General features: G+C 32.8%; 1 protein-coding gene across 3 annotated transcripts; it reads right to left on the minus strand.

The window, feature by feature from the left end:
* Window positions 1-6838: 6838 nt before the first annotated feature.
* On the minus strand, window positions 6839-23599 carry LOC112017215 (uncharacterized). 3 transcript variants are annotated; one of them, XM_065770616.1, is made up of 11 exons: window positions 23500-23599; window positions 22093-22191; window positions 20990-21133; window positions 18868-20740; window positions 18397-18683; window positions 16616-16722; window positions 14766-14916; window positions 8869-9021; window positions 8414-8602; window positions 8251-8326; window positions 6839-7703 (listed from the first exon to the last, which is right to left on the minus strand). In XM_065770616.1, exons 1-9 carry the CDS (start codon window positions 23545-23547, stop codon window positions 8471-8473), a joined length of 2994 nt encoding a protein of 997 aa, XP_065626688.1. In that variant the 5' UTR covers window positions 23548-23599; the 3' UTR covers window positions 6839-7703; window positions 8251-8326; window positions 8414-8470. The 3 variants fall into 3 exon arrangements, with proteins under 3 accessions (XP_065626688.1, XP_065626687.1, XP_065626689.1); XM_065770615.1 differs by lacking the exons at window positions 6839-7703; window positions 8251-8326; window positions 8414-8602; window positions 8869-9021 and adding exons at window positions 9820-10684; window positions 11171-11247; window positions 11334-11525; window positions 11723-11875; XM_065770617.1 differs by lacking the exons at window positions 6839-7703; window positions 8251-8326; window positions 8414-8602; window positions 8869-9021; window positions 14766-14916 and having other exon boundaries at window positions 16613-16688.
* Between the last annotated feature and the right edge of the window lie 490 nt (window positions 23600-24089).

Here is a 24089-nt window from a genome sequence, read left to right on the forward strand (position 1 = left end):
GTGGATTTTGTGAATGTTGTGATTCGCTTTGAGTCTTTGGGTGTTTGAGATTTTGGTTTGAGAAAGTCACAAATGTTTTTTCTTTTGAACTAAAGAAAACTAAACATTCTAATTGATTATTTATGAAGTTAGCTAATTTTTTGTTTTTATTTTTATATTTTGTGTTAGAAGTCATACTTTGTAGGTTTCTTTGTACATTTTTTACTATTATTTTGTGAGGCATGGGCCATAGTGATAAAAATAAAAATCGATGATGATTTCAAAGTATTTTTCACTTTTTTTAAAAAAATTATACAGAAGTCCAACTAAAGACAATTAAATTTCAATAAATGGATGTGTTTTTAGCCAATTTATTTTTGTTTAATCACATTATCTTTATGTTGATGCTTACAAATGATTTCCTTAATTTCATTGAGATAATGAATTGGGTGTGAGAATAGAGTGGTTGAGGAAGTGTTTGGGAAGTTGCTTAAATTTATGTAATTTTAGGCTATAAAAGTATTTTATGCTTTAAATTCTTATTTATTGATTTTGTTAGGTTCTAAATTTCTATCAGATTTCAAAATCATTTAATCAGTTTTAAAAATAAAATCTACTTTTAACAATAACTATTATAATATGTTATAGTCTTATAGTGTTATATAATTTTTTAATAAAATATGAATTAAGAAAATCAAGTTTCAAAGTATTCAACAATATTGTGGGCAAACATAAATATTATACAATAAAATAAGTATTATATGTTGGTCTTAATATACATTAAAATAATTTTAAATGAAATTGTAAAATACTCTGCACATCACACGAGATATCATCTAATTATAATAAATAGGTGGGGACATGAATTGAACTATGTGATGTTAAACAGTTGGGTTAACTTAACCTACCCAAAATAGTTTAATAACCAAATAATTGAGTCTTTCAATCTTTCGGAGAATGGTGGTAGGGTCAATTAAACAACAGACTCCACTTTCTGGCCATGATAATTCTTTCTTTTTTGTTCTTACGGGGCTGCAAATTGTCATAGAATTGTAAATAAATTTGTAAGGATAATGTTAGAAGTTTGAAACAGATCCATGTCACTGCAAATGCAAAGTTCACCATTTCAGGAATAACATTGTAATAGTAATCAGTAAAATTCGAAAGAATACTTTGCCTTTTGGAACAGAACAAGCCACCAATTGATTAAAAAGATCATACATAGTATATAAAGCTCCTATTTTTAAAATATTTAAGAGAGGTCATTGATAATCAGCCTTATCACTTCGAAAGATTTTGTGTGCGCGCGCGCGTGTGTGGGGGGTAAATATTGATATATAAAGCAACTAAGAAACAACAAGAAGGCGGGAACTAGTCACCGCAGATTCATCAATTACAATAAACTCCCTAGCCATAGCAGGGGCATCGACAAAAACAACAAAATCCCGGTCTTGAGATCTTCCAAAAGCAGCAAGCTAGTACATCAACACACTTATTTGCTTCCTTGATCACATGTTGAATTTCATAACTCGGAATTCTTAGGAATAGAGACCTGCAATCATTTACTAGAGGAAACAAGTAAGGGTGAATATTAACCGAGCTGTTCCATCCCTCAGAGCCCACAGGTTGATTCCTTGACAAACTACGAATTGGTTCATTCACAATTTTATTTAATTATTTATTTGTTTGTTATATATGAGTGTGTGCACATGCTTATTGAGAAAAAATATTTAAAAACCTAAATTTTACAAATAAAAAATAAATGTGATTTAATATATATACATATATATAAAGTTTTTATATTTTTATTATCATTTCATGCAAAAAAATTAATTTCTTTGAAAGGTCGAACTTTTTTAAATATTTGAATTAAAAGATTTAATCATGTTTTTTTTTGGGGTCAATTATACGTATGAATGATTAATATAATTTTCAAAGTTTTGAGGGGGGCCATAGCGACCCCCACTCCATCCCCAACACTTTCTCCACCCATGTCCCCTGTCCCTTCCTCTCAACTTTAACAATGTGTACTTGCACTTATCTATAACAATCTGAGCATTAGGTGACCAAAAAAATGGGTGACGTGTGAAAATAAAAGGGGTATCTTATGAGCCCATTCAACTCACAAAATGTGGATTCCCCGTGTATATAGAATCCATAATGAATTAGTAGTCGCTTCATAGAACAAGCTCATAGGATAGTTATTACGGGCAATTGTTCTTAGTCTGACAAAAGAAATCAAATTAGCCCACCACACTCACAAAATATGAATTTCACATGAGCGTGGGGTCTATAAGAACAAAATTTCTTTCCAAACTAGTTTGTAGAGAAACTCTACAAACTTCTCATATATTTTTATATTGAGTATGGATTTTGAAAATCTAACCGTTAGATTGCATGTTCTTATTATATTCTTCATGCTTGCAAAATTTCAAGAAGATGAAAAATTAATTGCTATCTCATTAAACAAATGTTGAAATTTCAAATTTTTGTGATCTAAAATTGTGTATAAAAAATAAATTAATGATCAAATAGTAAATAATATCCAATTTGAACGAAATTTGATATGCATATTAAGAACATAAGGAACATGAAATTCAACGGTTAGATTTTCAAAATTTATACCAAAAAAAGAGATATATGAGAAGTTTGAAGAATTTCTTTCCAAACTAGTTTTAAGAGAAACTTTAATTGATGAGTAGCTCACTCCATAGAACAAGCTCATAAGATAAACACTGTGGACAATTGCCCCATGTGTTACCAAAGAAATCAAACTCTCTTTCAAAATTTTCATATTTTACAAGGTCTTTTTGAGATTCAAAAGCTATAAATGATTTTTTTTTTTTCTTTTAAGAGGAAAACATCATAAAAAAAAATTTACCTTTGAAGAGTGTTAGGAGCTCAATTTTTTATTTATTAATTTATTATTCTTCATATATAAAAACAAGTGTATAAGTAACAAAAATTGGAAATAATTATATAAATAAACTCCATAATTTGATATTATTTTTAAGTTAAACTATAAAGTTTTAGTTAATCAATAAAGTCTACTATCAATTTCCCTATTAAAAAAAAGGCATAAATGTTCCTATATATGGTTTTAAAATGTTACTCTATTTAGTCACTTCATGAGTAACAAAAACTGACGTAAAGTATTCTATACTTGAGTTTTATCTAGTTATCAAAAATAATTCTATGGGAATTATTAAATTATAGGTAACATTTTGACTAAAAAAAAATTACAACACGATATGTGTGTGTATATAACTGGTCAATATCCTGTGAAAAGATTTTGAATAAAATATTTTTTTATTCTTCATTTAAATATGAAATTTGATAATAATAATAATAATAATTAATAAACATTTAGTTTGATTGTGTTCGTATATGAAGCTATCTCTTCTATCATTTAAAGAAAATATGATGCAACAAGATTCTCATGAAATATTCAAATATAGAATAGAATTTAAACTCAATTAAATATATATTATAATAATAACATGCAAAACAATGCTCAAGGTCTGGTTTTCATTATATTATAGATTATTGATGTATATGTATTGTGTGCATAATTTTTGTTTTTCTATATGTTAATGTTGTTCTTTTTTTAAACACGATATGTGTGTATATATAACTGGTCAATATCCTGTGAAAAGATTTTGAATAAAATATTTTTTTATTCTTCATTTAAATATGAAATTTGATAATAATAATAATAATAATTAATAAACATTTAGTTTGATTGTGTTCGTATATGAAGCTATCTCTTCTATCATTTAAAGAAAATATGATGCAACAAGATTCTCATGAAATATTCAAATATAGAATAGAATTTAAACTCAATTAAATATATATTATAATAATAACATGCAAAACAATGCTCAAGGTCTGGTTTTCATTATATTATAGATTATTGATGTATATGTATTGTGTGCATAATTTTTGTTTTTCTATATGTTAATGTTGTTCTTTTTTTCTTTTTCCTTCTTGTTGGTCCCTCTAAGTTGAGTCTTGAACAAGAATACTTTAGGAAAATATATGAACAACCGTTTGTCTAGGGCTACACTCAAACTTACATCCAATTTCACAATATATTTGAATGTCAATTTGTAATTAGATTTTAACACCTACACAAAGAAACACCATGAATGTTTACAGTACCAAATTTCACAACACGCTTGAATGTTAATTTGTGATTAAATTTTAATACTTACACACAGGACCACGACAGGTATTTGCAGTACTTAGAATCTATCTTTATCATCTGTAACATGGCTGAGCTGGCTCCTTCTATGGTATTACCTGGATTTTGGCATCAACATGCTGTGAAACATAAAGGCACAGCTAGAGGGTTACACTGTCATAAATTGCCGACATATTAAAAGAAGATACCCACAATTTTCATACAGATACAGTAGGAGCTGATGAACAATTACAATGCACATTTATTAGGTCACTGTCTTAGAAAAGTAAAGTGGGGGGGACCTTGAGACCTTGACTTGACATCGGTTTTCTGCCGACGATGTACAAAGTGCAGTTTTCTTTTGTTTGTGTCAATTGATATATGCAACTATAAGGTTTACCTCGTGCTTTATATCATTTCAATCAATGTGGGGGCTAGTTAAGGTTGCACTACTTTGTCACATCGTGATTCATGACCCTGAACCTATGCATAAATGTTCACTTCATTGAAATCCAGCTTTTTGATTTGATGTCCACTCAAAATGGATTGTGTTTTGGCAATAAAATCTTTTTGGATTATCCAAAAAAACAGCAATTTATAAGGAAAACAATAAGGAGATGCAAGTAAAGTAAAACCGATTTAACCTGTGTAATAGCTTAGTTTTATGGACATGATCATACTTTAATTAATTTCTCTTAAATCTCTAATTATCACACTATTAGCATCCGTTTGGGATGAACTGAAAATTTTAGCTTATCTACACTCGCTTATTTTTGTTCTTATTTATGAGTCCTACTACATTTTTTAATACTATTCATGAGTTTCATTGTACAATTCAACTAAATAAGTTGTTCTTAAATGGACTCTTAGTCCATTTGAGGACACCCAAATGATAGGCTCAGTGAACTTGAATGACGTGCTGCAAATCCAGAAGTTTTAAATTTTATCTATCACATTATCAGTTTATGAGATTTTTAGAGTATCTCATAGGTAGTCAAAAATTGTGATACCACTTCCTTTTTTATATATATATATATATATATATATATTAAAATCTTTTGTTTTAGTAAATTTTTTATTCTAACTATCTTATATTTTTCCTAAAAATTTTAATTATTTAAATTTTTTGTTTATTCTCTTACGTATCCACTTTTCAAATTGCATTCAACCTATTCCTTCTCCTTCGTAATCATGCTTAGATGAAGGTGAGGTTCAGTAGGATTTCCAGAATGATGTCACCTTTCTATAACCATTCGGTCCTTTTTCTATTTTAATTATTTGCGAGATGTCAATATGAATGAATCACATGTGAATGCCATTGTAGTTTCCCATTGCTATTGAATGACAATTAGTTTATGTTACCTTTAAGGCCTGGTGATATATGTGGTATTACCATTACTATCACGTGACGTGAGGTCAATGAGTCCACACTAAAGATCTCATTTTTTATTCAGCCAAAAAAAAAGGTTTACAATGGGGAATTGGATGGAGCCTAGTGGTATATGTGGTATTATTATTACTATCACGTGCCGTGAAATCGATGAGTTCACACGAAAAACCCCATTGTTAATTTATTCAACCAAAAAAAAAAGGTTTACAACGGGAACTGAATGGGGATAATTTTTGGGCAAGAAGTGGGCTTGACACAAGTCTGTTTTGATCGTGATTCTCTTGGGGTGATAGTTGAATTGGAAGATGCAATCATGCAACAAATTTTCAGCCCAAAAAAAAAAAAAAAAAAAAAAAAAAGAAGAAGAAAGAAAGGAAGATGTAACAGAAAATCTGACCTTGCTGGGCCATTTGTTTGAAGAGATGAAAATGTTACTTAAGGTTTTAGTTTCAGTTAATGAAGCAGCACACAGGTTAGCCAAAATGGCTGGTTGTCCAGATACTGAGCTCGTCTGGCTTGAAGAAATCCCAGTTAGGTTGAAGAGTGTGATTGATAGTGATGTGCCTCATTATTTTTTTCAATCAAATTTCACCCACTTTTCTTTTCTTTTCTTCTCTTAAAAAAAAAAGATGTGAAATCGGGAAGGCATTAATCAAAAAATAATACTAAAAATTAAAAACGAAAAAGAGTTTTGAATGATAATATATTTCTTATGAGGTTACTAATTTTATATGTGTGTTCTTTAACAAAAGAAAATGAAAAAACCTTTAAAGGGTCCTATCTCCTAAGTGAGCAAGCATACATATATACGAGCCTATAGAACATATCCTCAAGTAAGGCCATATGGTTAGTTTGACATGGGCATTCTTTTACATAACTTAGAGTTATACTAATTGTAATTTGATCCTAATGTAATTCACTTGATAACTTCTTGTTGGATTAATATTTCAAAAATCTCACTATTGAATTACATATTCTCAATACTCTTAATACACATTAAGTTTTGTGTCAATCAGATACTATTTATTATTCAATCTAGAAAATTAGAAATCCATCTTGTATGCACAATTTTAATTACAAAAACTTGCAATTTAAAAATTTGTCCCAAATTGCCAAGGATGGAATTGGAAGTTTGCTTTAATAGCGTCTAGACTATCTTAGGAGTCAAAAGAGTACTCGTTTTAAGGTGGGCTTAGGGCTTACACTATAAGGGCGTTATCATCCCCACTCCTCCTTAGCAACCCAGCCTAAATTCTGAACAAAAATCCTAATTTATATCCAGGCAATAATCATGAAATTTCTCAAACGAATGGAATTATGGTACAGATGTAAGAGATTACATGATTCTAGGAATTGTCATTATTTTTTTGTTTCAACATTTCTTATGCTATGTAACATGCAAATCTATATCTGTCACTAATTGCTCATTCTATCTAGTCATTGCTGGCTGGCTTTATCTGTGTGCATTAACAATACATGACAATATTTTCCAGTCAGAAACTTGCTTCTCTCGTTTCTGGGAATAATACATTGCATCACAAAGATGGACACTCTCCAAGGGGAAGAAACAACTCACTCAATATTGACTCGATTATTTCACAGAAGATCAGCACCTGTTCCATCTTTTTAAGTTGTGTACCTTGACATGAGAGAGAGATCAAAGAGAATATGCTACACTGGTTAACAGCATCAGCAACTGGGGGTATAACATATACATCTTCACAGATGATACTTATGAGCACTTAAAGCCAAAGATGGTTTCATTTAAAACAATTTAGGCCAGTCATTGATCATCACATTTGCACAATGGCTTCTCTAAGAAGTTGAGCCTCTGCTATTATGGGATCTAGTTGCAGGACTCCTTCCTGTTTTGAGCCTTCTACTTCCAAAATCCAATCATTGCAGATAAGGTCAACTGTTCTCTTCATACCCACATCCCCCCACCCCCACGCGGCCACCGCTGCCCTCTTTTCTTCTGGCTAGGAAATAAGCCACTATAAGCCGTTGTAGCTCCCTATATTGCTAATCCAAACAAATTAATCAACCTGGCATCAGAGAAGTTGGAACAAGCCAGGCTTTCCACCCTAGTTAATGTTTCTCATAAAGTTCAAAATCTTTGAGTGTTGATGTCAGGCTAAGATTTTAAGCATCCTGGAAACAGAAGATATGCAAAATTCTTTAGTGCCCTTAAAGTTGAAAAATATACATAAAATCTTTCGAACAGTTGTCAAAACAGCTTCAAGAACCTAAAATTAGTAATTACTACAAAAACAAGAACAAGCCTTTTTGGGTCTACAATTTTTCTTTTTTTTAAAAAGAAAAAGAAAAAGATACAGATAAGGAAACGCTAGGTGTCAGTGTGACCTGGGCTTCCTTGGACCCATCTCATTAGCAAAATTTTCAACATGTGCAGAACTTTCTGTTACAGTAACATCTTATCTGTTGCTGTAGCAGAAAATTCTGCAGATAAAGTTGCTTCAATAACATTAAACTGCCATAAGATACAGAAAAGTTGGGTACAGCCCCTTTATTTAAACTGACAAAGAATGCGTTTATTCGGGCACAAAAAAAAAAAAAAAAACAAAAAACAAAAAAAAAAAACAAAANAACAAAAAACAAAAAAAAAAAACAAAACAAACAAAACAAAAAGGTGTTTTAAGTCTATAGGCCCACCGATTTCGATCAATTAGTACTTTACCTCTACTTTTTTCTCTCGTGGAAGCTTAGCAAGAGAAGTATGGCATCTTTTTATATGTTTCAATTGTAGCTGGTACCTGTAAAAACATCAAATGTAACTATCCATAAGCTATGCAGTTCACATTTAACCAAAAGTATAGACACCAAGCAATACCAAGCCATACCAATCCACAGAATACTTTGTGCATTTATCTTGCAAGAGCCCATGGGAGAAGTAAATTTCATATTTCTTCGCTCCAGTCCATGGATATTGGAGCCTCTGGAATACTATTTGGCAAAAGCGATGAATGGTTTTTCTCCTTAATAGGAAAGAGCTTTCCTGAATGTAAGCTCTTGATGATCCAGCTAGCCGGCTGCAACAACATATGACCAAAAGAAGGCTTGAAAGTTGAACAGTGTAGGGAAAAGCAAATACTTGAGAATCTTCATGTGCAAGCAACCAAGAAATATATCTATATGCACTTCTTAACATCGAAAATTTTCGGAGGGATGATATGAGTGCAAGCAACCAAGAAATATATCTATATGCACTTCTTAGACATCGAAAATTTTCGGAGGGGATGATATGATTTCCCATCAGTAATTCAATGCAATTGTAAAGAGTAAAACAAGTACTAACCATCATGGGTATTTCTCGCTCTGAGGCACAATGTTTCAAATGACGTGATACCCTACTCTCATCCTCAGCAATAATAGCACCAACAAAAATCTTTTCATTGTCAAGACTCTGAACCAACCACTGAAGGGTTTTAAATACCAGCCCACCTCCATGCTGGGCAACCAAGAAACAGACAACAGACTGAATTAGACTATAATCAACTTTTTAGAAGGAAAAAAACTAACCATATGGAAGAAGAATGTGAAATCAAGCATATCATAGTACAATAAGAATGAAGTTAGGACCAACTAACCAACTAAAAATGCTAAAATGGCCATATGGGTGTTATACTGTTATATGTTAACTACATGGAAGTTGCTTCTAAGCAAAATGTGTGATTAAGGTGCATTTGGGAATTCAGGTCTATGGCTACATAGTAACTGAAGATTAAAACTGGACTTTTCTTACCTATCAAAAAAAAAAACTGGACTTAAGAGGAGAGAAGGTAGCCATCACTAAAATTAAGGATCTGACACTGAATACAGGTTTTCTCAAAACGACAATGTTAGAAATCATTATCATATTTGAGCTGGCTGCCATTCTTCTATAAAAGTAGCATATAAAGACACCTGGTCTGACTAATTGTGCTTTAGCATTGACATGGTAGGTGTATAAAATTCAATGAACTCTTTCTTCTAGATCTTATTATTGGACTAACTAAAATACTTTTTCGCCCCATTTCCATACGCTGCATAATCAAAATTTAATCTTTAAAGACTGAAATTTATCACCATGACTAAATTCTTTACCTGAACTTCTGTGAGCCCATGCTCACTCTTAAAAATTCAAACATTTAAATGTGTGCCATTCCTATCACATTAACAATACAAAATTGGATGACACTGCCATTTACTAGGGGCAAAACCTGAATTTTATTATTATTATTATTTTTAGGGAATTATATCCAGGCAATAATCATGAAATTTCTCAAACGAATGGAATTATGGTACAGATGTAAGAGATTACATGATTCTAGGAATTGTCATTATTTTTTTGTTTCAACATTTCTTATGCTATGTAACATGCAAATCTATATCTGTCACTAATTGCTCATTCTATCTAGTCATTGCTGGCTGGCTTTATCTGTGTGCATTAACAATACATGACAATATTTTCCAGTCAGAAACTTGCTTCTCTCGTTTCTGGGAATAATACATTGCATCACAAAGATGGACACTCTCCAAGGGGAAGAAACAACTCACTCAATATTGACTCGATTATTTCACAGAAGATCAGCACCTGTTCCATCTTTTTAAGTTGTGTACCTTGACATGAGAGAGAGATCAAAGAGAATATGCTACACTGGTTAACAGCATCAGCAACTGGGGGTATAACATATACATCTTCACAGATGATACTTACGAGCACTTAAAGCCAAAGACGGTTTCATTTGAAACAATTTAGGCCAGTCATTGATCATCACATTTGCACAATGGCTTCTCAAAGAAGTTGAGCCTCTGCTATTATGGGATCTAGTTGCAGGACTCCTTCCTGTTTTGAGCCTTCTACTTCCAAAATTCAATCATTGCAGAAAGGTCAACTGTTCTCTTCATACCCACATCCCCCCACCCCCACGCGGCCACCGCTGCCCTCTTTTCTTCTGGCTAGAAAATAAGCCACTAATAAGCCGTTGTAGCTCCCTATATTGCTAATCCAAACAGATTAATCAATCTGGCATCAGAGAAGTTGGAACACGCCAGGCTTTCCACCCTAGTTAATGTTTCTCATAAAGTTCAAAATCTTTGAGTGTTGATGTCAGGCTAAGATTTTAAGCATCCTGGAAACAGAAGATACGCAAAATTCTTTAGTGCCCTTAAAGTTGAAAAATATACATAAAATCTTTCGAACAGTTGTCAAAACAGCTTCAAGAACCTAAAATTAGTAATTACTACAATAACAAGAACAAGCCTTTTTGGGTCTACAATTTTTCTTTTTTCTTTTTTTAAAAAAGAAAAAGATACAGATAAGGAAACGCTAGGTGTCAGTGTGACCTGGGCTTCCTTGGACCCATCTCATTATCAAAATTTTCAGCATGTGCAGAACTCTGTTACAGTAACATCTTATCTGTTGCTGTAGCAGAAAATTCTGCAGATAAAGTTGCTTCAATAACATTAAACTGCCATAAGATACAGAAAAGTTGGGTACAGCCCCCTTATTTAAACTGACAAAGAATGTGTTTATTCGGGCACAAAAAAAAAAAAACAAAACAAAGAAGGTGTTTTAAGTCTATAGGCCCACCGATTTCAATCAATTAGTACTTTACCTCTACTTTTTTCTCTCGTGGAAAGCTTAGCAAGAGAAGTATGGCATCTTTTTATATGTTTCAATTGTAGCTGGTACCTGTAAAAAACATCAAATAACTATCCATGAGCTATGCAGTTCACATTTAACCAAAAGTACAGACACCAAGCAATACCAAGCCATACCAATCCACAGAATACTTTGTGCATTTATCTTGCAAGAGCCCATGGGAGAAGTAAATTTCATATTTCTTCACTCCAGTCCATGGATATTGGAGCCTCTGGAATACTATTTGTAGGCAAAAGCGATGAATGGTTTTTCTCCTTAATAGGAAAGAGCTTTCCTGAATGTAAGCTCTTGATGATCCAGCTAGCCGGCTGCAACAACATATGACCAAAAGAAGGCTTGAAAGTTGAACAGTGTAGGGAAAAGCAAATACTTGAGAATCTTCAGGTGCAAGCAACCAAGAAATATATCTATATGCACTTCTTAGACATCGAAAATTTTCGGAGGGGATGATATGATTTCCCATCAGTAATTCAATGCAATTGTAAAGAGTAAAACAAGTACTAACCATCATGGGTATTTCTCGCTCTGAGGCACAATGTTTCAAATGACGTGATACCCTACTCTCATCCTCAGCAATAATAGCACCAACAAAAATCTTTTCATTGTCAAGACTCTGAACCAACCACTGAAGGGTTTTAAACACCAGCCCACCTCCATGCTGGGCAACCAAGAAACAGACAACAGACTGAATTAGACTATAATAAACTTTTTAGAAGGAAAAAAACTAACCATATGGAAGAAGAATGTGAAATCAAGCATATCATAGTACAATAAGAATGAAGTTAGGACCAACTAACCAACTAAAAATGCTAAAATGGCCATATGGATGTTATACTGTTATATGTTAACTACATGGAAGTTGCTTCTAAGCAAAATGTGTGATTCAGGTGCATTTGGGAATTCAGGTCTATGGCTACATAGTAACTGAAGATTAAAACTGGACTTTTCTTACCTATCAAAAAAAAAAAAAAAAAAAAAACTGGACTTAAGAGGAGAGAAGGTAGCCATCACTAAAATTAAGGGTCTGACACTGAATACAGGTTTTCTCAAAACGACAATGTTAGAAATCATTATCATATTTGAGCTGGCTGCCATTCTTCTATAAAAGTAGCATATAAAGACACCTGGTCTGACTAATTGTGCTTTAGCATTGATGTGGTAGGTGTATAAAATTCAATGTACTCTTTCTTCTAGATCTTATTATTGGACTAACTAAAATACTTTTTCGCCCCATTTCCATACGCTGCATAATCAAAATTTAATCTTTAAAGACTGAAATTTATCACCATGACTAAATTCTTTACCTGAACTTCTGTGAGCCCATGCTCACTCTTAAAAATTCAAACATTTAAATGTGTGCCATTCCTATCACATTAACAATACAAAATTGGATGACACTGCCATTTACTAGGGGCAAAACCTGAATTTTATTATTATTATTATTTTTAGGGAGGGGATGGGCAAAGTGAGGATTTAAATAAATCTAAAGACGAGCCAAACTCTTTCTTCTAGATCTTATTATTGGACTAACTAAAATACTTTTTCGCCCCATTTCCATACGCTGCATAATCAAAATTTAATCTTTAAAGACTGAAATTTATCACCATGACTAAATTCTTTACCTGAACTTCTGTGAGCCCATGCTCACTCTTAAAAATTCAAACATTTAAATGTGTGCCATTCCTATCACATTAACAATACAAAATTGGATGACACTGCCATTTACTAGGGGCAAAACCTGAATTTTATTATTATTATTATTTTTAGGGAGGGGATGGGCAAAGTGAGGATTTAAATAAATCTAAAGACGAGCCATGTTGTGTATACATTTAGTTGATGTTCATTAATGTAACAGAATGCAAACCAGTGAATTAACATGTCCTTGTTTAATTAAGGCTTGTGCTGGACTCTTAGATTTTTGTTTGGAGCAGGTAATTCCTATGATGACAGTGAAGATGGATTTGATTATGGATGTGTTTGTGGGTGATGCACTGATTGTGATTTTATGAAATGTGGGTTTGTTGAGTAACCGCAACAGTGTTTGAATTATGCCTAATAGAATTCTGTTTCTTGAAATTCAAAGATTTGTGGTTCTTTGAGAATGTGTTTTCTCAAGTGAGGTCTGAATCTTTTAGGGGGATCTTGAAGGGTGAGGTAGGTTCGATATCAGATGTTGCTTTCACGAAAACTGTAATAGGAGTGTTGTGCAGCAAATGGACAAGTTAAATATGTAATATCCACAGCCACAATGTTCAATTTTTGCTAAAAAACACATAAATGATTTCATTAGCAGTAAGAGAGAGAGAGAATTTCTGCTGATGGCCATCTACTTTGGACCCAATCAGGCTTCAAAGAGAGATTGAAAAGATTCAGTGAATGAAAAGAAAGGACAAGATAGGGTTTCAATGTTTAACAAAATGAGTGTTTAGTTTGCATATGTATGACATGACAAATTATTATTGGGAACCAGAAAAACAATACCTGAGGTACCACAATCAAGTTTTTCCCTACCCTTACATTTAGTTTTGACATGTCGGCATATGTTATTTCAAATGAAACACTATGGTTATAAAGAGGGACAACCACATTAATGGTCTATAAGCAATGAAACTAATCGATATTTCAAAAACAAATCAACTAGGATATGATATAAAAATATGTGACAAAAAAGGTGTGAATTACTTAAGAAATTTTGCATTCATAACTTCATATAAATGAAATAAAATTTATTTTTTATTAGGAGTTACACAGGGTAAAATACTTGGTGAGACTTGAGAGGTTTATTAATCATCCCGATTTCCCATTTCTATCAAGTCTACTTTTGCAATTTGCATTGTTGGCTTGCACACATTGACTCGTACCATGTTCATGTTTGTGTGCCTTACCATGTCATGTCCTACTTTTTCAGTTGCTAAATCTTGTAACAGGAATAAAGAAAACAGTCAAACCTTCTTCTTTGTTCTTCAATCATTTTAGTTAAAGGTTTAGGATATGGGTGAAGATTAGAGAAGCTAAAATTTCAGGAGTCAATGAATTCTATAAAGACTCAAGATTTTAAGAAAAAAGAGTCTACCATCAAGGAGAAACTAGTGCAAGTTTGCTTAAAGATTCCCAATCAAGTGCTCCACTCCCTCCATGGTCTAACTATTTTGCTCTACTCAAAAAGAACTTCTTAACTCTTAAGAGTTAGATGATTAGAAACTTTTGGAAAACCTTTGCATCAAGATCAAACATATCCAAGAAACAACCTAGTTCTCTTACTTTTTAGGTCTAGCACTCAGCACACAATAGCTACAAGAAGTAATGAGATACAAATTCAAACTTCAGATTTCAGTAATGATCCTTGCATAGGTTACAAGGTCAGTTAAAAGCAATTCCACTGATTTCCCGGTGCTTATTAAAAAATATGAACAGTATAGTTTTGTAATCATGCAGGAGCTATGTGACCAAGAAAAGATGGCCAGAGAGAGGCAAATTAAACTAATATAGTCAAGGAGATATAATATGGACTTCAAGTAAAGCTATCAATTAGAGTGAACTGTTCTTACCTTGAATATTTTTGAGAATTTGGTGTAGAAACTATGCTTTCCATGAAGCATGATCCCTACTCTCTCAAAGATATATTTATTGTTATTGAGACGAACTAGCTTCCCAATGCTGGTACACATTGCATCAGCTTGGTTTAAAAGAATCATGTACCTAATAGATTGACAAATTTGGATTCATAAAACCATAGAGAAATACATTCAAAATTGGAAAAAATGGCAGCAACATTCATCTCCTGATAAAAATTAAATACAGTAAAAATATATCGATTCTTTTAAACCTTCATACATCAACAAAAAGCAGTTGACAGAAGGTTGTAAGACAAGCACTCAGCCAGACTGGAAAGTCCTCTCCAATAAACTCACAATGTGAGCTATAACATCAAACAAATTCCACAGTAAGAAGAAAGGGTTACCTCATTCATGTTTAAAAAACTATCAATTTCAGTTATACTTAGTACAAAACATGAACACAAACTCTAATGACTAAAGGTCCTGTGCAACACAAGCAGTGAAGTAAGATGATGGTCAACTGCTTCACCACCCCTCTTACACATACAAGACCAATCTCAAATAATCTCCTCTCTTTTGCTAGAATAATGGTTCATTGAGTAAATTCACCATTTCTTTCCAGCTTAAGTTTTTCGGACAAATGGTAGTTTATCATTCATGGTATCAAATTAGGTGATTCTGATTTCAAACCCCATCTGAACCCTATCTCCACTCTACCTCCTTCCATTTAAAGTTAAAAACTCCCTGTGTTAAGCCCCACTTATTGATTTGGGGAGGGGGGGTTGGTGTTAGAATAATGGTTAAGTTATTACAATCATCATTTCTATCAACTTAGCTTTTGGAACAAGTGCTATTTTATCATCTTTAATATATCCTCTTTTGATAGTATCATTCCTCAACTCAAATTGTCATATTCTAAACACCCCCCCCCCCCCAACTCAAACTGAACTGATTTAAAATAAAAATAAAAATAAAATTCTATCAAATTAAGTACTCAACTCAAATTGTCATATTCTAAACACCCCCCCCCCCCCAACTCAAACTGAACTGATTTAAAATAAAAATAAAAATAAAATTCTATCAAATTAAGTACTACTCTCACAAATCTCTGGTTCCAATGTATATCCCAAGAAAATTTTATAAATACATCCTTAACCACTGTAATAAAAAATTTGAGAAATTGTGTTTAAAAAATATTCCAAAAAGAGAAAGGCAGGACCTCTTTCCACTAGACATGTGCTAAAAATAACTCAACCGCAATCATCAAAATTTAACCTGGTAAAAGCTTAAGAATAATCTCTCCTAATCACCCAATACATTCTTTTATAAATTCATTTCATTTGAGGCTTTGTTGTTGTTGTTGTACCATGAATCTGCCTTGTTTGTTTCAGAGCAAGCTTAAAAAGCTACTACTGAAAATGTTGCGTTCGTGTCATGCATGGCAGCTAGTATAGATGAATAAAGACAGACTGCTTCTCATCTTTCTCTTATGATCTTCTCTATAGTTAAAGATAATTGAGTAGCCTTTTTGTATATATATATTTTTTGCTACTTCATTCTTCTTCATGAAGTAGCCTTGATTTATAAAAAATTTATTAACTAAAAAAAAAAAAAATAGTTAGAGCTAATTGAGCAGTCTAAAACACTTTGACCCTTATTTCTTCCAATTAAATTCTAATTCAATAGAAACCTAGTCAACTTCATGTTCACAGTTCAAGCTTTGATTAAGCAGGCAGTCATTATGACACTAAAACATAACACAAACACTTAGCAGGAGTATAGCACCAAACAATTCCAAGAAACAAGATAAAAGTGCAAGTCAGACACGGAGCTCAACTTACTTCTCAGGTGGTATAATAGAACCTGCTGCAATTGAATCAGTAAGCCAATCAACTTTCAGTATTAAGGTATTCACTGCACACCCATACAAGAATTTGGTAGTTTTTAGCTGAGATAGAGAAATAGAATACCCATTAGAAAAAGAAACACCACATCCCCCAAAAAGTTATGAAACCTTGTACTGTGAAAGATAATAAAACAAAATATTTTTAAATAGAACAGAAGTCAGATATTAAGATATTCACAAACTTCTCATGATATTTCCTATTTCAGATTAAGAAGACTATCAACCCAAAATAAATTTTAAGAACTCTTATGGTTAGGACTCTTGTGACTCATCTTAACCTTGAAGTTTCTTAAGCCTAGCAAAGTAGAAACTAAATGAGATGAGAGGAGCTAATTGCTGAACAGTCAAAACTTATTGTATACCCTGATGAATATAAAAGTAACCACTGATAAAGGAAGATATGTTAGCCTATATATAAAGAACAATTAATTGATCATTAATATCAAACATATTTCAGTTCTTTAATCACCTCAGCCAAATCCACCCCTTCCCTCCACACCCCCACCCCCCAAAAAAAAAAAAGAGAGAGAACCTTGATCATAAAGATATCCTTGTACCTGCAATAGGCAGTAACATTTAATTAACAGTAAGCCTTAAGACCATCAAAAGACTTCCTATATTTTGTGATCATAACTTAAACTACCTTTCACTTTAACCCACATGAAAAGGACAACACTATTTTGCTGCAATCCAATGCCCATGTTTGCGTTCACTGTTTTATCACATATCAGTTCACTGAAGGTCACTATGTTGAATACATCATAGCCATGTTAAAGTATTGACTTCATGTTTGAGTCATATGACAAACATCTAGCATTTACCATGTCATACACTTATTTTATTCTTGAAAGCAAAAGTTCTTTATAATGATCATACACTATTACACTGCATTGAATTCTAAAACATTACATAAAAATAATTATTATATAATCAGACATAGATAGCAAAAATAAAATTCTAACAATATAAAAATGTTGAAGTCTAACTACATGATTATTATATAATCATTATTAGATATTAATTGGGTCTCAATCATATATTTTTATTAATCAGACACAGACAGCAAAAATAAATGGATTACAATTATAATCATGTAGTTAGACTTCAATCATTATTATATATTTGTAAGGCCTCAATCAAATATTTTTATTATATAATTAGACATAGATGGCAAAAGTATATGGATAACAATATAATAATGGTTGAAGTCTAACTGCATGATTATTATATAATATTATTAGATATTCATAGGGTCTCAATCAAATATTTTTATTAAAAAATACTCATTGATATATAATCAAATGTGAACAGATGAACACTTATGCAGACCCTATGAAGTAAACTCTTAAGTCTTTAGAAAAGAACCCATCCATACATTGAGTCTCTCTAAAATTTACATAAACAAATCGAGAATATATATATATATATAAGAAAATTTTTAGCAATGATGTATATCTAAAATTTTCATAGAGGGTACATGGCAGGGAAAGCAGACATAGATGGAAAAAATAAATAAATAATTGTGACTTAGAGTAAGTTATCAACATTTACACATTTGAAAGAAACTGATGTAATGAGTCTTGATATAATGGGGACCAATTTTTAGATGCATCATTCCAAAGATAGAGTGAGGCTCCACGAAGCCTGGGATGTGGGGGTGGGGAGGACCAAAGTTATAAATAAAGGAAGAAAAGGTCTAAATCATTAAGAACCAACCTTTTTTAAACAAAGAATAACTGGAAAATTCTGGCAAATAGAACTTCTCTTTCCCCTTGAAATTGGTGGAGAAGGAATATCAAATAGAACCACACCACCATATTTCCATATTAGTCCCTCAATTTCCTTTTCCTTCTCACTAGAAAATCCTGTAAGAAGGAATTCTACCCCTTGAAAAATCAATCTCTTCCCAACATTAACACAAAAATTTGTGAGACATCTTTTCACGCCATAATCTCTGGATCCTGGTCTGGACAATTTCGTCCTTGTAGCTCTAGCAATTGAGCCTACATAAATTTAAACAATGTTAAGTGGGGCCCGGGGGGGGGGGGGGGGGGGGAGGGGAGGACTATAATATTTACATATTGAAGGTCCATTACACAATCAGTGCCACATGAAAAAAGAATCAAATTTGAAATCACATGATTCAAAATTTAAAGATGCATTACACAACCAGCATTCGAGTCTTACAGTTTTGGTGTGAAGATTGTATCTTTTGAAGTTTCTTGTTCTGTGGCAGCAGGTCTTTTGCTTCAGAGAAACGAACTCGCTTTCTTACAAAAACATGCTTGTCATTGGAGTTATAGCATTCAGATTGAATCTTTTGAAGACTATTGATCTTTTGATGCTCAATAACAGGTCCTGTTACTGTAGCAGGCTTGGGATGTTTCTCTCCAGAAAAATTGTTCACAGAATGTTTAGAAGTCTGCAGACCATGGCATCTCCTTTGGTTTACGACAAGAGGTGAAGTCCTCTTTGCTAATGGCTGAACCAGAAACTCAACCCCTTCTGCAGTTTCATTTCTCTCCTCATTTGTCATTTCTGCAGCTAAACTCCTGTTAAGTGCAATTTCATTATTGTCCTCATTATTTCTACCAGCAGAACACTTGGAAACAGACCTTAAACATAGGAGATCATCAAAACCCCTTTTATCAGAATACTTGGTGCTGCTCATATTCTGATCAGAGGAAAGCAGTCCCCAATCATATTTGAATTGAAACTGATTATGGCAAAGGCGTCCCCTTTCCAAGAGGGGAATGTAGTTAGGCACAAGCATGCTGTAATTCTTAAGTGAGGTCAACTTCCTTCTGACTGATAACCCAGAGCCTTGCATGTTAACCGTGTTTGTAGCTTGCTCGTTCCCATGGTCAAGTTCAAAATTTTGGTCCAGTGTTTTTTGCAAATCCTCCATTCCAAGTTCTGGCATGGGTTGAAAGAACTTTTCCTTACTATTTTCACCTTCATTCTGATTCTTATCTTGTGCTGAACTGGCATTTTCTATAGAAATACTACAAGGAACAACAGAACAAAGAGGATCAACGAAAGATAGACTCGAAGATCGAACATCTTGAGAAAGCAATATTCCCTCATTAGCTTTGTCAGGTAAACCCACAGAGTGCATGCTTGACTGTGAACCTAACTTGGACTTAGACTCATGTTTCTGCACAAAAGAGTTCTCATCTGGGGCAATATATGCTGACTCAGAGAGAAAGCTTGTCTCATCAAGAAAACGCTTGGGGAAACTTTTAGGATTTTCCTGCTTCTGCCTCTCACAATCAAGAGATTCTAGAGGCAAGTCATTTGTTATCTGCAGATCCATTTCCACATTGTCTTCTAAATGTTTACTTGTAGAAATATAATCAAAAGATTCTTGTTGAGACCTGAGTTTTGTACAATTCAATCCATCGTCATCTCTAAAATGAGTTTCAGAGAGAAAAGTTTCCTTGATGTGAGACATAGCCGAATTACAAGCATGCTGATCATCAGGGACATTACAAGATAACCCAACATCTTCAAATGCATCTGCCATGGCAACATCATCCAACTCAGAAAGAGAATCACATGTGTCAGTCTCCTTGGTTGGGCAACAAAAAGCATCTTCCAAAATATTTAACCGTGCTTGCTTCACCAGAAGGGCAACTTCAAGTACAGATGCTGTTGGAGGTGCTTCTGAAGCTGACTCACTCTTCACTAATTCATTTATAACCAATGCTTCAGATGCTGCAATAGATAGTTCAACTGCTTCATTGACATCAGCACCTTTGAGGAACCTGTAATTGAATTTCTTTTCATACTGCCTCCCAATCTCCTTGTTATTGGATGGAGATGGTGGATAAACATTCTCCACAGTTTCTGGAACGGAACTTAGAGGCAACAAATTAGGCCCACCAGCACTAAACTGCATGTTGGCATGGGTCTTATCTCTAGAACCAACAGAATTTTCAGCAAGCTGCACTGAGAGGACTTTTTTAGATTCAGGCAGCTTTTGTGATGAATCCAAAAGTTGAGCAGTGCCATACTGTGAGTGTCCATCTGATGAAAGATGTAGATGGAAATGAAGCACCTGTCCAGCGGAGAATATATTGATCAAGCCAAGTTATAACTGAATATCCAAACAAGATAACTATTTTTTCTGAGATTTTTATTGAAATATATGCCAATGAAGCATAAAAAATTCTAGAAAAAACACATCATTTTGCAGGTCAAAGTTAGGAGACAAGACTAAACTCGCAAATTCATTCAGAAACATAATAATGTTTGCAGAACCCAAAATTTTAGAATTACTTTTTGGCCAATATGGTTAAAAACTTACATTTCCAGGAGATGGAGAAAAACTAATTTCTGAACTGTTTTCCCCAGATAAGAATAAATGACAGCTGTTATATCTACCTTCTTCCCTTGCTAAAAGATTTGCATCTTTACTTACACCAGTGTTTCCTTGAAAAGAACTCAAACCCTATCCATTCCAACAAACAAGATACATTAGAAAACATTTTATTAAACTAAATCATTCATGCATATCAAGCATAGAATAATCTGTGCAACAATCCAGTGAATGGAAATAACAAGTGTTAATTAAGTTTATTTGAATCATCACCTTTATGGCTTTATCAAATTACATACCATCAGAAGTCAAGAAAAATTCACTACAACAAACTAAAAATCACAGACTAATAATTTACAAAATGTAGACCAGAAATAAGTAGTTTGCATCCAATTCCAGATGCTTATGGAGTCTAAGAAAAATCAGCTTCTGACTTAAACATGATGGTTAAAATAGTTCTCTTGTCCCACTACTTCTTCCACCTCATTGATTGCATCCTAATAATCTAAAGGTGGAAAAACAGACTTAGAGCTCAGTGACCACAACACTAGAATGACAGGAATAAAATTAGGTTAACAAAAAAGGAAGTCCTAATTGACAGAAAATCCCCATTATAAGATGATCACAAGTGATTTTGGATCATTAGTTTATCATATTGCACAGTGACAAACCCAAATAATAGATATTGTGTTACTGACCTATCTACTTATAGAAGCAGTATCTTTTATCCCATTCTTCCTTGTGTAAGTATTGAACACTAAAATATTGGATGAAAACAATCATCAGAACAAAAAGAAACTTTGACAGTGCAGAAAAAAAGCTGGAACCACTCTTTTAAGTTATTTACAATAACATCATTGTTTCAATTTCATTTAGTAGGACATAAGAAAGATGGTGATGACATGAGAGAAGTAAGTTGGATCCACAATGCACAGTATTGAAGTTCATCAAGGGACTCCCTGTGGGAGGTGGGAGAAGGTTATGAACATAATAGAACTTGAAGTTATTGGAGAATAAGCCATATTGTGTATATTATCAACACATGCCAAATGGTAAACAACATATAAATAAACAATGAAAAACCTTCCAACCTTAATTGCTAGCTCAGAAGGCATTTGAGTTTCCTTTATGTGCTCATTGAATGGTTCTGCTTGATGTTGCTGAAGCCAACCAGGAAGCCAAACTAAATCCTGTAATTAGTACATGTTCAAACAACACCATTGGTTGCAGTTATAGCTTGTAACAAAAAATTTATAAGCAATCACTTAGAAAACAGAACAACCCACATTTCTTTTTCTTTACCAAATTTCATTGGATGCAAATTTGCGGAGCATGTACAATGACATAAGAGTTAAAAGATGTACAGAAAACACAACCATGATGCCAAAAGGGAAGTACAAGAAGGGAGCTTAGTTTCGAGGCAGCAACAAACCCCAATTTTATACCAATATTTCTTTTTTTCTTTTTACAAAATACCAAGATTCCACTTTGGTATTATACAATTATTAGATTAAAGCTATGAAAACATAAAGTTTAGTTGTTCTGGAAGCAACTTTCATTATTAACCTTAATATTTGATTTCCCTCTTAGAAAGAAAAATTTCATTAAATATCTCAAACAGGTTGTTCATTGGTGCTGGAAGCACAACACAACGTAAGCAAGATTTACCAAGGTTTATTTGCAATCGAAAAAGTTAATTGCCTAAATCCAAGTCTTTCTAAATGGATTTCCTTTATCAAAATTGTAAAATGAAATAGTTATTGTAAAGCGGAAAACTCACACATATAAATTGTCAACAAATAGCCCATGGTTAAAGGATAAAAATAAATAAAAATTAAAAAATAAAATAAAATAAAAAAACCCAGGTAGTAAAACCTCAAAACCAGGAAAATTTCTTAAAGAAAAGATAAGACACCACAAACTCACTCATCACATGCATAACCAAATGCCTATGAAAATTGAATTCAATACTTCTTCCTCGATAAAACCAAGAAACAGCAAACAAACAAAAAGAAATGAATGGTGAATATCCCCCTCCCCTTTCAATTAGACCCAATAAGTGAACCATTCATAATCCAGAATTTTACTTAAAATTAAGCTTGACCCAGTTCAGTTTGGTTGCTAAGAAAAACGAAAAAAACAAGAACAATAACAACAATAAAATCTTAGATAAGCATTTGCTAACTGAGTCAAGTGGAACTTTCAATTAGACCTAACAGCTGAACCATTCAAAATCCATAATTTTACTTAAAATTAAGCTTGACCCAGTTCAATTCGATTGCTGAAAAAACCAAAAAACAAAAAAAGAATGAATTTTTACATGAGCCATTGCTGCGAACCATGGATCCAGTCAAGTGGGTTTCCACTTTTTCCACTAATACACAAAACTGAGAAATCCATTTCACTTAACTTTTTGACTATTTTCTCGGTAACCAAACAAGTATCAATTAGCATTATAACAAAAGAGGATAAGGAGAAAAAGAAATCAATTGGCGTACCTCGGAGAACTGAGGAGGACGAAACCCTGAGCTGCACCCCATTGACATTGAAATTTCGAAAAAAAAAAAAGGAATGTGAATGTGGGAGCGCCAACCACAGCCTATTCACTTAGTCTAGGATTTTCGCGCCAAACGAAAAGTAATATATATATATATATATACTTTTTTTTTTAATTAGTAATAGTTAATAAGAAATTTTTTAAAAAAATAAAAAAAATAAAAACTTTTTTTTAAAGCAATAGATAAACATTTGATGTTAATATAATCATGTAATTTTTTTAATCATTTCATAGGATTTTGTAACTTTAAAAGGCCGTGTTTAAAAAATAATAATTTTTTTATTATAAATACAATAGAATATGAACATATGATACAATATAAAATATTTATTTTATGATAATTATTCTTTAGTACAAGGCCAAGTAACCAACACATTAATAAATTGTATTATTATTATTATTATTATAGGCACAATTAGATAACAGTCAAATTTGTAATTGAATTAATTAGAACTTATGATTTTTTTTTATTACTATATTGGATTGGATTGGCTAAAATATGTGATACACTATCCATCTTTCATGTATGTC

This window comes from Quercus suber, unplaced genomic scaffold (genome assembly GCF_002906115.3).
Source record: "Quercus suber isolate HL8 unplaced genomic scaffold, Cork oak 2.0 scaffold_33, whole genome shotgun sequence".
Taxonomy (NCBI): Eukaryota; Viridiplantae; Streptophyta; class Magnoliopsida; order Fagales; family Fagaceae; genus Quercus; species Quercus suber.

Excerpts from the sequence above, each read along its gene's own strand:
- LOC112017215 (XM_065770615.1), bottom strand. The coding sequence starts at position 23,547 with ATGTCAATGGGGTGCAGCTCAGGGTTTCGTCCTCCTCAGTTCTCCGAG. Across the intron at positions 22,192-23,499 it reads GTCCTCCTCAGTTCTCCGAG|GATTTAGTTTGGCTTCCTGG; the intron begins GTACGCCAATTG and ends TACTAATTACAG. Across the intron at positions 11,876-14,765 it reads AATTCTCAAAAATATTCAAG|CATGGAGGTGGGCTGGTGTT; the intron begins GTAAGAACAGTT and ends TTGGTTGCCCAG.